We start from the raw sequence: 14789 nt of genomic DNA, 5'->3' as shown, positions 1-14789 counted from the left end.
ATTTCCTTAAACATTGATAATAATCATTGCTTTGAATATGATTATACCATCATCATCATCATCATCATCATCATCATCATCATCATCATCATCGTCATCGTCGTCGTCATCATCATCATCATCGTCATCAACATCATCATCATCGTCATCTTCATCATCATCATCATCATCATCATCATCATCATCATCATCATCATCATCAGCATCATCATATCTCCATCATCATCAAAATCATCAGCATCATCATCACCACCACCACCACCACCAGGATCTATTTAAATTTGGTCTCGTAGTGTTATTACATTCTAGATAAACAATGCATTGTTGTTTTTTAAGTGCCTTGAGGCTTCGACAAAAGGCGCTATAGACTATGCTTAAGAGGATGATGATGATGATGATGATGATGATGATGATGATGATGATGATGATGATGATGATGTTTGATTATTATTATTATTATTATTATTATTATTATTATTATTATTATCATCATCATTATTATCATCAATATTATTATTATTATCATTATTATTATTATTATTATTATTATTATTATTATTATTATTATTATTATTATTGAAATTTTATCCTCATAATTACATTATGATGTTACACCATATATGGTGAGGCGAAATATTACGTATCTTCCGTGTCTCCTTAAGGTCCTGTGTTCTAAGGTGACGAATATCAAACCGTGAACAGTGTAAACTTGCCTTGTGCGTCCTTTAGATATCAAGTGTTATTTTCCGCTTATGATGATCACTAAAATCATGGTCATGAAAAGCGTGTGTATCTACTTATTGGTGCTTGTCTTTGCACTGTGTCATGTTTGATATGTCTGACTGTGTTTTTTTCTTCGAAACAGCACATGAAAAAAGAAACAATTCTTACACATTGAATTCATCACAATGAATTTTTTGGAACAACAGCTTAGCAAAAATAATCATTCGGTTTTTCTTTGAATTGTGATGTGTATTTACAACTAAAGTTTAATAAATAGATAAATTCATTTTTAAATTATAATAATAAAAATCAAACTATATTTATGAGTCAGTGTCTCAAATAGGTTACTCTGTAGGAGTGATGTAGATACTGAAAAATGGTTTTACTACTGTCCAGTCAACATCATGAGTAGTGAATTTTCATTAATCCCAACGTTGAGAAATTATATACCGTTGCTTTATAAAAACGTATATACTTTACCCGTCTTGTGTTTTCTATTCCAAATTATCACATTAATCACCCAAGTCATTCCAACATAATACCGATGTGAGGCGATTTGTGACATGTATAAGAAGAAACAGATTTAATAGACTGACATAATGTCTGTTAGTTGAAGCAATCCTAAACTTTATTCATTATTCAAACATGCTTTTCAAAATCTGTATGACTTTACAGTGTTGCATTTACAAATAATTATTACAAGCTATAGAGACAAATAATTCAGTGGTGTGCATATTTGCTGGTCTGATAACCCAATTTGTTTTGATCGCATTGTTTTCCTAAAATACTCTCAAACCAACACACAAAACTGTCCATTACAACAATGTTAAATCAAGCCCACAATTTCAACCGATATCAGATTTTCTAATATGTCCGACTAAGTTTGATTGCATTATACACAACTAAAGTAATGTAATATTTGTTAATGAATAAGATCAATGATTTGTTTTTGTGAAGTGACCTAATAAATGGAAGACCATTCGGATATATTGTTCAATTTTTTTTTAAAGTTCACAATGGGCATTACCATTTATTCTCTGGATATGATTGAGCTATGACATGGATATGGCATTCCAAATTCTTGAAGTTTTGTTTAACTATGAATGCATTATTTTCTGAATTATGGATAAATAAATAGCTTGGAATTGACTTTTAAAAACTGAAAAATTATTTCGATTATTGGAAATATTTTTGTAGCAATGCTGAAGAGCAACACAATTCATATGGACCTAATATTGTGTGCATTGCTTCTTCAAGCACTTTCATCGTCGATAAAAGGTAAAATTGAAAATATATTTCATACATTTTGATAGGATGCAATTCAGTCAAATTTTTAAAGTTATATAATGAGAAAATAACTATGAAGATGATGATGATGATGATGATGATGATGATGATAATAATAATGATGATAATGATAATAATGATAATAATAATAATGATGAAGTTGATTATGATAATAATGATAATAATAATAATAATAATAATAATAATAATAATAATAATAATAATAATAATAATAATAATAATAATAATAATAATAATGATAATAATAAAAGTATCGCTTTTTAGAATTCATAAGTTTCCTCTTTTCTCATTTTCAGGCCAGTTGCCAGCAAAGGAAACAAACGCTGACTCGTTATCAAGATCTGAATGCAGTCAAAATCTTACAGAAGTCGTCCTCGAGGTCTGCATTGGGAAATGTATTGTGAACTTCCACAATGTGGAATATGTTGATACCAGGCCGCCATGTGTTTGTCAATCCCGTATGCCTGGGGTTGTTGTTGAATGGTTGGACGAAGGCACTGGTGAATCATTAGCTAGTGGGGAAAATTCTGTAACACTCGAGCTTTCTTCTAAACATATAGGTATGTCAATGTGTAATACTGAGTTCTAGTGATTTGATACTCTGGGCCCATTCTTATAGAAGAGACATAGTCACAGAATTTAGTCAAAGACTTCTTATATTATGTGCTTAGCAAGTAGGTCTCAGACCAAATCCACCCCCATTTTGTCCTGTTTTAATCACTTTTTAGAGTCAGTCTTTAGCGTTTAGTCTAAGATATCCTAGGAGGCAAAAAGTGTCCTGTTGCTTTTGATCCTGGCTTTTAAATAACTGTAAGAAAATTACAGATCGTCGAAAGTACACGTTTCTGAGTGTAAAAAAGTAAAATACCCGAATCTGTTGCGAGTGAAAATTTTGCCCGAGACCTTGAAGAATTCGCTTTGAAGAATAAGAAACGATTAGAAAGTTAAATGGAAACAACGTTATTCTGCTGGCATTGTAACTGAGTGTAATGATTTAAAAATTGTACGATTCATCTGCAACACAATTTCTGTTTTGATTTCTTTTGCTTTTCTTTGCTTGTTGCCGTTTTCGTGCGTGTGCTGCATTGGCCTTAATATAAGTAGAGTTGAATTTCAATACCACGTAACTTGATTCATCATGGCTATGGATGCAAATAGTGTAGGAAGGTTGAAGTTCAAATATAAAACGAAACGAAAAACAATCTATACCGGAAGTGGTGCTACATCATCTTGTAATAGAGAGCTTGATGAAACCAGCACAAAATAAATGGTTTAGTCAACGTCCTTACCACGCCCAGTCCTATGCAAAAGCCTACCTAATCAGAGACTAGAAAACGCTTATAGGAACCGATTGTTTAAGTCACTTGCTTCGCTGAGGCTTAAGACTAGTATGTCTTTTACAGATTGGTAAAGTATTAGATCTAGTCACCCTACATAAGAATGGGTCCTGGTGCCTGGTAGTTGAGTCCTTGGAAAATGTGTTTACTCACATTTTCTTACTAAACTTATGTGTAACAGACAGCTTTGTCTCTGTCACAAAATAAATAATAATATATAGCGCCTTACAGGCGTCATGTCTTGTCTTATATGATTTCAGGTGTAACTATTCGTTTGTGACCTCTTACAAAGCACTTTGAGCACATTTTAAAGCTCATGTTTTTAACCCATTAGTATGAAAGCACAATCTAAATATCGTCGATAAATGACTAATCGCCTTTTGTTACTCTCTGTATAAATTGCTGTTATGTCAGAAGGAAGCCGTAGATAAAACATAGATTTTAAGTCTAAATAACGTCATGCAGTTTACTTACTTCATCCCTTGTGATGTTCATCAACACATAAGGTTGACAGTAGGAAGTGCCATTGTCTTCTATCCTCCGTCAGCTTTCGAACTTCTCCCCAGGCCCAATCTAAGGATGCCATCTTATCTCTCTTTCTACCGATCTTCTCCATGTCTCCAGCCAGTGGCCTTCCCTACTGCGGTAACCACCAAAGTGTCAATCCATCTTATTTTTACTGTTTAAGAAATGGGGGCCATTTTCACCAAAGTAGATGTGAAAAAAAAGTATTTGACGGATAATACAGCCTAGACTTCCCCTTCAAGACGCAAAAGAAAAACAAAACAAACAAAATAAAAACACCAAACACATAATGCGTGGCCTATTGCCCCATCTAGATAAACAAGATGCTGAATATTCCGTATATTTAGCCAATAATAATATGTAAATTCTTTGCGACAAACTATTATAGGCTCATAAACTAAAATTTTAACATTCCTATTTCTCATTATTTTAACTTCAAATGTTTGTTTTTTTGGCATGGCCTTATCCCGACATGACAACAGATAGAGGCAATGGTTGAGATATATTTAGCATTTTTTAATAATACGACTTCCATGTAGGGTTCACAAATAGCCCTTTCGTTCGAACACAACCATACCGACTCGCCGCTTATAAAAAATATGATCGGTCGCGGTTATACAGGTTTGGATTGGTTTGTTTGGTTTTTTGGGGGGTTTCTTTTTTTTTTTTTTTTTTTTTTTAGTGACGCTTTTTCTAAAATCAAAATGGTTTTAGAAATATATTGTAATTTAAACTCAGAAATGGTTTAGATATGACGAGAAGTAATTACACTCCGGTATAAAGTGATCATTCAGGTAATGTAAGTGTAAAGAATATCATCATTTTGGATTTCGAAAAGGTTTTCTTTTTTCGTTGAAATTATGCTTATATTTTCAGATATGATATACAGATTATTTTTTTTAATTTCAGGCTATGACATGTCTGATTATGCCCTAATCGGAGCGCATCGTAATTTTGGCTACCATTTCGCTCATATGTTTTTCTTCTTCTATAATCTATCCAAAAAAAGGCTTAGACTAAAATGCAAATCTCCAACCTCTATCTGCTTCAAGACTTTCTAATTCCCCTAAGGTCTTTCTAATCTTTAAAAAAAAATTTCCCTCATAGATTAAATTACTTGCCTGTCCACGGTTTGCTTTTTTTCTCTTGTGGCTTCGTACTTTAAAGGAGCCCTTCAATTTGCATTGAACGGGAATCTCCATAGCTCACCCAGCGGAAGTGCACACTATCCTAACACTAACAGGTAAAGGGGCCGGTATTGATCCCAGGTGCGGAGATTTTTTGGGGAGTTCTTCACATGCCTTTGTCTTGACGTCTCTTCCATCCTCTTACATTCTTTGCTCCTTTAACGTGGCTTTGTGCCTTTACTCTGGAATGAAACCATTTGGTTTCGCGTGAGTTCTGCTTTGATCCGCTGTTGAAAGGGAAACAGTTTGATGGATATATCCTTTTGTGAGTGATGATACTTTTTCTTTGTAAATCATCTCACCATTAGATATCGGTTATGTCAATGCTACTTTTATAAATATGCTGTTTATTTTCTAACCATTTGAGTGCGTCCTTTAAGACGGAGATCTTGTGGCAGTATCAGTGTGATTTCAGACTAGCTACATGGATATAATGTTCTTTGATCTACCTCTGATTTTTGTTGCACATGTCATCTTTGTTTCACTTTTTTGTGCTTATAGCCTTACCTAAATCTTTTGACAATTTTACCATGCATATTAATTTGATTTAAAGTATATTAGAACTAATATTATAATAATAATAATAACAATAATAATAATAATAATAATAATAAAATAATAATAATAATAATAATATAATAATAATAATAATAATAATAATAATGATAATCTTTATTGTCCAAATAGGCAATTTCTTACTGTTAAGAAATCGGTTTTAAGCCAGAATTGTTTAGAAGCTAAATAATATAAGATTTGGATTTAGTTCATATGATGATTTCTTTGGAAGGGTGACAATAATGTCTATACGTACGAAAAGCTACACATTTATATATCTGATTATTTCAATTTGAAATTTCCTTATCAGCATCTGGTTCAAACCGACATAAAACCTGTTGGGAGCCGTGGGTCACATTTGGCCATGACTCCGAATTTATTTAATTCTAACCTAAAGCAGATTACGCCCTACTCTCTAACGCCGCTTACGAGTGACGCCAAATCCTGAAGTTCGCCAAAAACACACTCAGAATTTTCGGCATTGGATGTAGACGTGGAGCAATTAGAGTGCATAAGAAACAAAAGAAGCAATAAATTGTATTGTCACAATCTTTGTACCACTAATACTTTTACTTAATAAGATTATTTTTAAAATTGTGAACGCAAAGTATCGTTTGTTGAACATCTTGTTATGTATAAATGAATGGTTCCATCTGTCTCCACACGAAAAATTATGGACACAGTAGACCACGTCACATCATTATTATAATAAAAAATAAAGATGACGCCCTTCAGCGCGTCATCGGCAAATACCGTCATCTCTGTATTCCATGAAAGAATCAGGACAAACCATCAAACAAACGGTGATATCAACAGGAGTAATCTATGCTGTTCAAGGGAGCAAACTGGGATTAATAATACTTTGTACCGTCCACCAATTTATGTTCCGACTTTGGTTTTCTCTGGTTCTGTGGGAAATAACAGACCGGTGACTTTTTTTTTTTTTTTGCTGTGTCTTTGATCATATTTCCACGTCGGCTTAAGTCCATCAATAGTATCACAAAACAGCATTAATTTGTTTGCTGTTCAGATATCCAATCTTCGTTAATAAAAAAAAGTATGTAAAAGTCTTCCAACGAGGAGCTACTATGCCAAAATATTTTCATTATAACATTTTTTTTCAGATTCAAAGATAGTTTGCAGAGGAAAACAGGGGAACATGCATGGGCAAAAGATATGGTTACCGCCAATAATCTGTAAGTGTTTATTTTCATTGCCGTAAACCCTAATGTTAATATGTTTAAACAAACTTTCACATTTAAAATCATTTTTCCCTATGCCCAATTTGATTCATAATTTAACATTTTATGATTTTGATAGCAATTTTTTGTGTGTTGTGACTATTATACCTAACTTGCTTATTGATCAATGACTCATGGGTTACAATCCAACTATAAAAACAATAAGATTTTTTTTCTAATTGCTCTTGTGCTCATATATAAGGAACACCTTTATATATTGTTATATTCTTGATTGCTTTATTTTCTTTCTTCTTTTAAAAAAAACTATATTATTAACAGACGGTCCTCATAAAGCAGAAATCATCATCAAAGAACCCAACATTCCTAAATTGTACATAACAGACAAGTGCCCAGCCAGTATTTATTTCTCATGTCATGTCAACAGGAAAGAAGTGTTTCCCTCGGTCATTATAAAAAGTTCGGTTTCTATAACATCAATTAACGAGGACTGGAGAATGGAGACTCAAGCTGAAATGACGGGCAATGTGGAATCAGAGGATGCATACGAATCATTTTTCAAGGCCGATGTATCGATGACAGGAAGGGTGGTTATCCAGTGTGTGGCTATCAATTCGGTCATTCCAGAGTATCATTTTGTGAAGAAAACAACGTTTATGGCAGAAGGTGAGTATGAATCATTGCCTTCGTCGCCATCCTCGTTGTCACCATCATCATCATCATCATCATCATCATCATCATCATCATCATCATCATCATCATCATCATCATCATCATCCTCATCCTCATCATCATCAAAACTCTTAAAACCGAGACTTCAAATGAAATCTGAAGTCTTTGAAGTAAAAGTTTCTGACCAGATTTTTAAATGTTTTATAAGACTACGTTAATCTACCCCCAGATGCAGCCTGATCTCATTTAGTTCCTTCTCAAAGGTGACCCTCGTGTTTTTTCGGACTTAAAAAAAAGTTGGGCGTTGAAAAAAAGGGCGTCACCTTTGGTTAATTAACGAATTAATTAATTAATTAATAATAATGAAGATAATGATAATAATAATAATGATAATAATAATAATAATAATAATAATAATAATAATAATAATAATAATAATAATAATAATAATAATAATAATAATAATAGAGTTTATTTGTATAGCGCCCAATCCCGCTGACAAAACAGCTCTAGGCGCACAAAATTGTAAAACATCATTATAAACATTTTTGTACACACAGCCATTTATACAAGCGCCCCCACACACACACCCATACACCTCACAACGACACACACGTGCATCAAACCGTGCATATGCATACAGAGACGAAAAATATCTGTTAAAATAAATTATTGAATAAAAGTCATATCAGGACATTTTAACAATAATGGCAGATGAAGGGAGATTATAATATGAGATTTCTGATGTAACAAATGTAAATCTTACAGAAAATAGGATGTTTTATTTAATCTAGTGAGCTTCTCATAAGATAAAATTTTAATTTCTTTTTAAAAGATGATTGGGAATCCACAACCCCGCTCTTAACACTGAATGGTAAAGAATTCCAGACAGCGGGAACATCATGAATAAATGCATGATAAGCATAAGTCTTAGATCCTTTTTAGGAAAGCATAATCGTGATTGAGAGTTAGATCTTAAAGAGCGTGAGGGAGTGTAAACATTTATCAAATCTGATATAATATAGGCTGGAGAAGTTTCATTAAGATGATTATAGCACACTACAGCAATGTTATACGTAATCATAAATCTAACAGGGAGCCAATGTAAAGTCCAAAAGAAAGTTATGACATGATCCCTCTTTTTCCTTTTCAAAACTAATTTTGCCGTTTGATTTTGAATGCGCTGCAGTTTGCTGACAACATTATTTGGAATAGAATACATGAGCACGTTACAGTAATCAAGTCTAGAAAACATCAAAGAAGAAATGAGGGTTTGAATAGCTTTTTGATCTAAAAAATTAGCCAATTGTGAAATTCTTCTAAGCTCGACGTATAAAGTCTTACATAAATTATCAATACGGCAATGCATGATAAGGGTCATCATCATCAAGTGCCAGGCCTGTTGCAGACATCGGCGATCATGTCCCTCGAACCATAAGGGTAGACTCAAAATAAACACCCAATGTTATTTCTTGCAAAAAAAAAAAAAATTGTGACGAATCTCATAATCGAAAAGGTTGTTTTTATGTTAAATCCTGAATTATAAAGAACGAATATAAATAAATATTCTACTTCAATTTATATCTAAAATCTGGCTCATCGTAATAGCAATAAAAGGGCTTTGATTTTGTTTGTGTTTGTTTTTTGTTTGTTTGTTTGTTTGTGTATGTGCGACAGCATGTGTTATGATACATATTGAAAACCGATTCAGCTACTGCATAGACGGATAGGTACATATAGTAATTTTTAAAATTTCATTGCAATGAAAGTAATTCAAGGTAAATGAAAATGATACTTTATAGAACTTAATCCATTAAACATCTATTTGGATTCGGATACAGTTGTTATGTATTTTAAGATGGAAAATTGTTTTGCATAATTTTTACATAATCTCATATATATTTAGACTAACACACGCAGATACACTACTGCATAGCATGATCAACAAATATTATATCTATTCTTTTGAAATAAATTTGATTTTTCTATATTATTTGATCGTTTTGTCTCTTTGTGTCCTTAATCAACCGAAATAAGAAAAGAGAAACTCTTTATTTCCCATAACCTGGAACATTTTAGGTTGTTTGTATTATCACTCTACTCCAAATTAAATCATTGAGTTTATCTGATTTCGAAATGGTTTTGTCGCTTATCTTGGAAATAAGATGTAAAATGAAAATAGAGATATTTCAAACGTTATTTAAAAGATGTCAAATAATGAGAGAATGCTTTGTGCTTTGGAAATGCTGACCGCTGACATTACAGTAAATTGCTTTTTACGTTCTATCTGTTGCAATATTACTTTATAGAAATCATTTTATTAAACTTTATATGATTTTAACAAATCGTTGTTAATTTATTCACGATTTAATCTACCACTTTTATCGAGTATATTAAATGTATACATTGGCATAACGGATTGGCACATGTTGACATTGAGCTACGACTCAGTTGGTAGTCTATCTCGAGAGTGTTATTCATTGGAGTTAAAATACAAATCCAATGTAAAAACAAATATAACATGACGCAGAGACAAAATCTAGCAATGACTACCCCGCACAAATCTTTGGGCCTCTTTTTCGCTCACGAAGTGCCCGAATTCGCGTCAAAATATATGGACGAAGCCGTTTCGTATATGCTATTTTAAAAAATTAATTACGACGCTGTTTATCGATGAATATGACTGGAAGTTGGCACACAGTTAGAAAAAAAGTCATTTTAGATTATGTCAAGCGACAAAACTCGTGCGATTACCAGAAGACCGTTAAAAATAGATTTTTACTCTTTGGAGTAAAATATTTCTAAAACTACCGGGCGTGGAGGTTTTGTCGCTGACAAGGTAATACATGAACATTTCTTCTTTTTGGTTGTAAAATTTCATATGAATATGATGAGTACTTTTCCCGTATTTTACAAAACACCATCCTAATTCACTCTTCTTTTAATACACTTATTACGCAAGATACAACCAAAGGTCGAAAAAAATGCCGAAAAAGCGTCCCATATTTTCGCGTTTTTTTCCTCTTTGCGGGTCATCCAAATAAAGGACACCTTTGAAACTGCATAACTTGTTTATTTATGAATGGATTTTCAAAATTCAAAAACATTTTTACTCAGTGGAGATAGGGCTTTGATTTTAAACAAAAATTTTCCTCAAAAAGAGAAAAAAACACTTTTCATAGTCATTGCTACAAAATATGACGTAGTCTAATTGAATTTTGAATTTAAGGAATATGAATCAAATTCTAACTTACTTTTCAACATCTTGAAGCCTGTAAGTTATTCAATACCGGCAAATCTAAACATCATATTGATCATGACTTTTAACCAGTTAACTGTCGTACTCTGGAAAGATACGTATTTAAAAAGTTGGCCAGAAAACTCGCCCGTCAAATATTGATCGATTTAAATGACCCTCATCTTGGCAAAAACGCTCAAACCAAGATGAGGATCATTTAAATCTATCGATATTTGAAGGACTAGTTTTCTGACGAATTGTTTAAACGAAGTGACTATTCTCATCCCCCTAGTCTAGGATGCTACTAGTCTTCATAATAGTAGTCCACAATTGTTGTATGTTTAATCCAAAGGTTGTAATGCAGTAATTTGTTAAGTTTCTTGTCACAAGTTGCACAATTAAAAAAAAATCAATCAAATCCAAATCGCAAAAAGCCGGCGACGTTTTTTTCGGTAATCCAATCGGCCGCGCGGGGGGGGGGGGGGGGGGGGGGGGGGGGGGGGATGAGAATAGAGGCAGCCTTGTTTAAAATACGTGTCTTTCCAGAGTACGACAGTTTTTTTTTGTTAACCGTCTGCCTATACCTCTCGATATCATAATATGTTTGTTTTCAAAGGAGAGTCATCAAGTGACGGGAGGTCAAGACGATCTTCTCGTAAGCAGAGACGGCACAAATCCAGACGTACGATAAAATATAAAACGGATGAAAATGATGACGCCCCTAGAACAAGCATTAGCGGATGCATAGTTATGCAGGATAACGTTAGATTCGTTGATGAAAGTAGGATTTGTAAATGCCAACCCATCATTCATCCTAGCTTGGGTGATGAACCGGTGGTCACTGAGTGGATTTATGGCTCGGAAGACAGGGTATTGGTCTATGGAAATAGGGTCGCCCTTCTTCAAATAAAACCTTTAATAATTGGTAAGTTAAACGAGCTCATTACCCACTTAGGTCAGATTTTACTTTTAAAAGTTTGATTTAGGTATAAAATAGATGATAATGCATGTTTGAGTACATTTTTTAACAGAGAAATTCCAACCATGAGCCAATTTAATCCCGAATTCAAATCAAGAATACTATTTCTATTCTGATTGGATTTGTTCATGTAAAAAACAACATCCAAATATCACAGAATATAAATTGGCCCAAAAGTATGCTTAGAAAGTTTATTGGCTGACCTGGTTGTGAAACATGATTGAAAAGAAAAGCCGTTATGTCTTTAGATAAATAGATGAGTTTATACAATTATTTGCAAATCTTGCAGCAATTTAAGACTATAAGTATTATTAAGTAATGAATTAGGCGGGCTATGTGGTCTTGTGGTATGACACTCGCCTTCATGTCTCGTCTCGAGTGTTAAGTGTTGCATTTTGGTTAGAGACCCTTTGTAAAGTGCTTTGAGCACGTGTAATGGATATTGCCCTATATAAAAAAATCAAATTTTAAAAAGTTCAATCCCCAGGCATTATCACAGAGTATATAAATAATAGTATAGTTTGATATGATTGTTTGCTCAGATAATATGGATGTACTGTTTATTGTCAAGATTTGCGTAATAATGGACAACATGGGTGATTCCTGTAGACATCGGATATCTTGTTTGATGAATTATGTATCTATATTCCTTTGTTGAATGCCTAGGTGACGATATCTTATGATGTCGTGGGGAGGGGCATATTTTTCTTTAATTTTGAGTAATAAGAATCTATGTACCTTTGATCGTATAGTGTATTTTGTTCAAGCAATGTTAAACGATATATCTTTAATCTGGTGTATGAAAGTGATTACGAAGCTTCTTGTGAAAGCCACATTATAAATCCACTTGATTCAAAGTTAATGTATACCTTGCGACAGTCAGTGACAGCTATTGCACGAAGTGCGCTTGATTGACGACTTATACGGTATGAATTCAAAATTCCAATTCATATTGTCTGCAAGGGGAGTAATTATAAAGTATTTTGCAAGGTTTTTCAAAGGGGTTATCACGTGACGATACTTTATACATATATATATATATATATATATATATATATATATATATATATTGTGTGTGTGTGTGTGTGTGTGAGAGAGAGAGAGAGAGAGAGGAGGGGAGTGTTTGTGTGTGTGTGTGTGTGTGTGTGAGAGAGAGAGAGAGAGAGAGAGAGAGAGAGAGAGGGGTGTTAGTGTGTGCGTATGTGTGATCTTTTATTTTATAAATGCCATGTAAATTATTATTACGGTTTCTACATCTAACAAGTTCGACAGGTAAAACGGTATTTAATATTTGAGAATTTGGATCTTTTAAAAGTAGTTTTTAAAAGTAGTTTTAAAATACAATTTCCAGATAAACAAAAGGACATTTTTTGTAGAGCCAGATTGGGAAATACTGTTGGACCTTCCACAAGATTGCCAGAGATAATTTGTAAGGGGTTTGTTTTATTTGTTTGTTGTTTATTTTTGTATTTTTCGTTGTTGTAATTGTTGCTGTTGTTTTGTTGATGTTGTTAATGTTGTAGTTTTGTTTTTTTTATTTATTTTTTTTTTTTTTGCACAATGAGGTAGATAGGTGAGTTTCTTTTATTTGTGGCTTCATCAGTTCTTGTTGTTGTTAGTAGTTTGGTTGAACTTGTATTTAAAAGAAATATAGAGGTTTGTTTATTAATTTTTTTTTATCTTAGCGCCGTTCAGCATAGCTTATAATTTTAAGGGCGGTACCTATGTTTCTAAATCGTCATCGATTGATATTGTATCAAATCCACAAGGCCCATAAAAATATGTAAATATATTTCAAAGGGATAAAATACAAGTCATAAATTCAGCTCACTTTTTTATAAAGCTATTTATTTCTGTCTTTATCAAACTTTTAGCCATTCCATTTCTTTATAGAGGACACTTGAAAAATATATTCATTAAAACAACATTAAAATCGCTGGAGGGAGTCAGCAATTATTGGTATAACCGATCACCTTACCCAAAAGATTAAACTGGTTGGGGGGGGGGGGGGCTCAGGCTCAATCTTGTAAAAAAAAAAAAAAGACGCAGGTAACGCTACAGAAACACAGACGGGAATAACGGGAAGTAGAGGATACAATATGAAGAATGTAACCTTAAACAGATGGATGATATGATGAGTCGGAGTGGGAAAAGTCAGAGCCACCCTGTAGATAGGCATCTTATCCACCACGACAAGAGCAACGATAAGAACGTGGAATGTAAAGAGCGCCTCCTAGACCAGAAAATATCTCTAATCGTCCAGGACACACAGGGGATTGACAAACTAAACTACCTGTGGCGGGGTTTGTGGTTTTATTGTGGGTTCGAGTCCAATCGATATGCTCAATGGTCTGGATTCGAACTAGTATGCGCGCTATGGCTCTCGTTACCAGCTGCGCCACTCAACCGCACCACAAACGGCTCAGGCTTAATCTAGGGGTGATAAAGAAGTGCCTTAGGGTTCCTAATAACTTATTTGTATTAATAACAAGTGAGTCAAGACAATAGTAACGCCCAGTTCAATAATAACATTTCTATACATAAAGTGTAATTAGATTGCTGCAGGGAAAGATAGAGAGAATAAGTGGAAGGTAGAATGAAAATTATGGATGATGTATATTTGACAATTTAATTTTTATCCCTGTATTCATTTAATCTCAGGAAGAATAGCTCTAATTGAGTGGATCTATTTTATTATTTATTCATCTATTTATTTATTTTTAATCATCTGTGTCCGTGGAAAATACATTTGAAAATGGTATAAGCCCGTTTGGCTTATCTTTTATACAGACGGCTTGCTTGATTGAGTCAAATGACGAGGCAGTATCAGCTAGTTCAAGGGTTGGCTCCTGGTTCCAGGGTTTTCTTGACTTCACAAAAATGTGTTGTGGCTACGGGCTGATAGGAAGGTTCTGGTGTCGGCAAGGACTGACAGCAGGGATTGGGTGCTAAGCAAGGACTGGATGCTAGGCAAAGATGCTTGGCAAGAATGCTAGTCATGGATGCTAGGCAGAGATGCTAGTCAGGGACCTTCAATGAAGAGTTAAAACAAAAAGGTCTTAGAGC

At 33.6% G+C, this 14789-nt stretch overlaps 1 protein-coding gene across 12 annotated transcripts in view; it reads left to right on the top strand.

Annotated features, from left to right (window-relative positions):
• Positions 1-799: 799 nt before the first annotated feature.
• The window catches only part of LOC144971259 (uncharacterized), a 32408-nt gene continuing 18418 nt past the window's right edge, over positions 800-14789 (top strand). The window contains exons 1-7 of one of the 12 annotated variants that reach the window (XM_078911850.1): positions 800-836; positions 1681-2001; positions 2328-2591; positions 6760-6831; positions 7156-7500; positions 11361-11669; positions 13075-13152. In XM_078911850.1, coding sequence (XP_078767976.1) covers positions 1923-2001; positions 2328-2591; positions 6760-6831; positions 7156-7500; positions 11361-11669; positions 13075-13152 — 1147 coding nt within the window. In that variant the 5' untranslated portion in view covers positions 800-836; positions 1681-1922. Of the gene's footprint in view, positions 973-1248; positions 2002-2327; positions 2592-6759; positions 6832-7155; positions 7501-11360; positions 11670-13074; positions 13153-14789 lie in introns of all 12 variants that reach the window. The other 11 variants (XM_078911848.1, XM_078911852.1, XM_078911846.1 and 8 more) reach the window with 11 other exon arrangements.

Source organism: Berghia stephanieae, chromosome 4, assembly GCF_034508935.2.
Source record: "Berghia stephanieae isolate SIO BIC M18660-M18661 chromosome 4, UCSD_Bste_1.3, whole genome shotgun sequence".
In the NCBI taxonomy this organism is placed as follows: Eukaryota; Metazoa; Mollusca; class Gastropoda; order Nudibranchia; family Aeolidiidae; genus Berghia; species Berghia stephanieae.
This window is presented reverse-complemented; position numbering and strand designations above follow the sequence as displayed.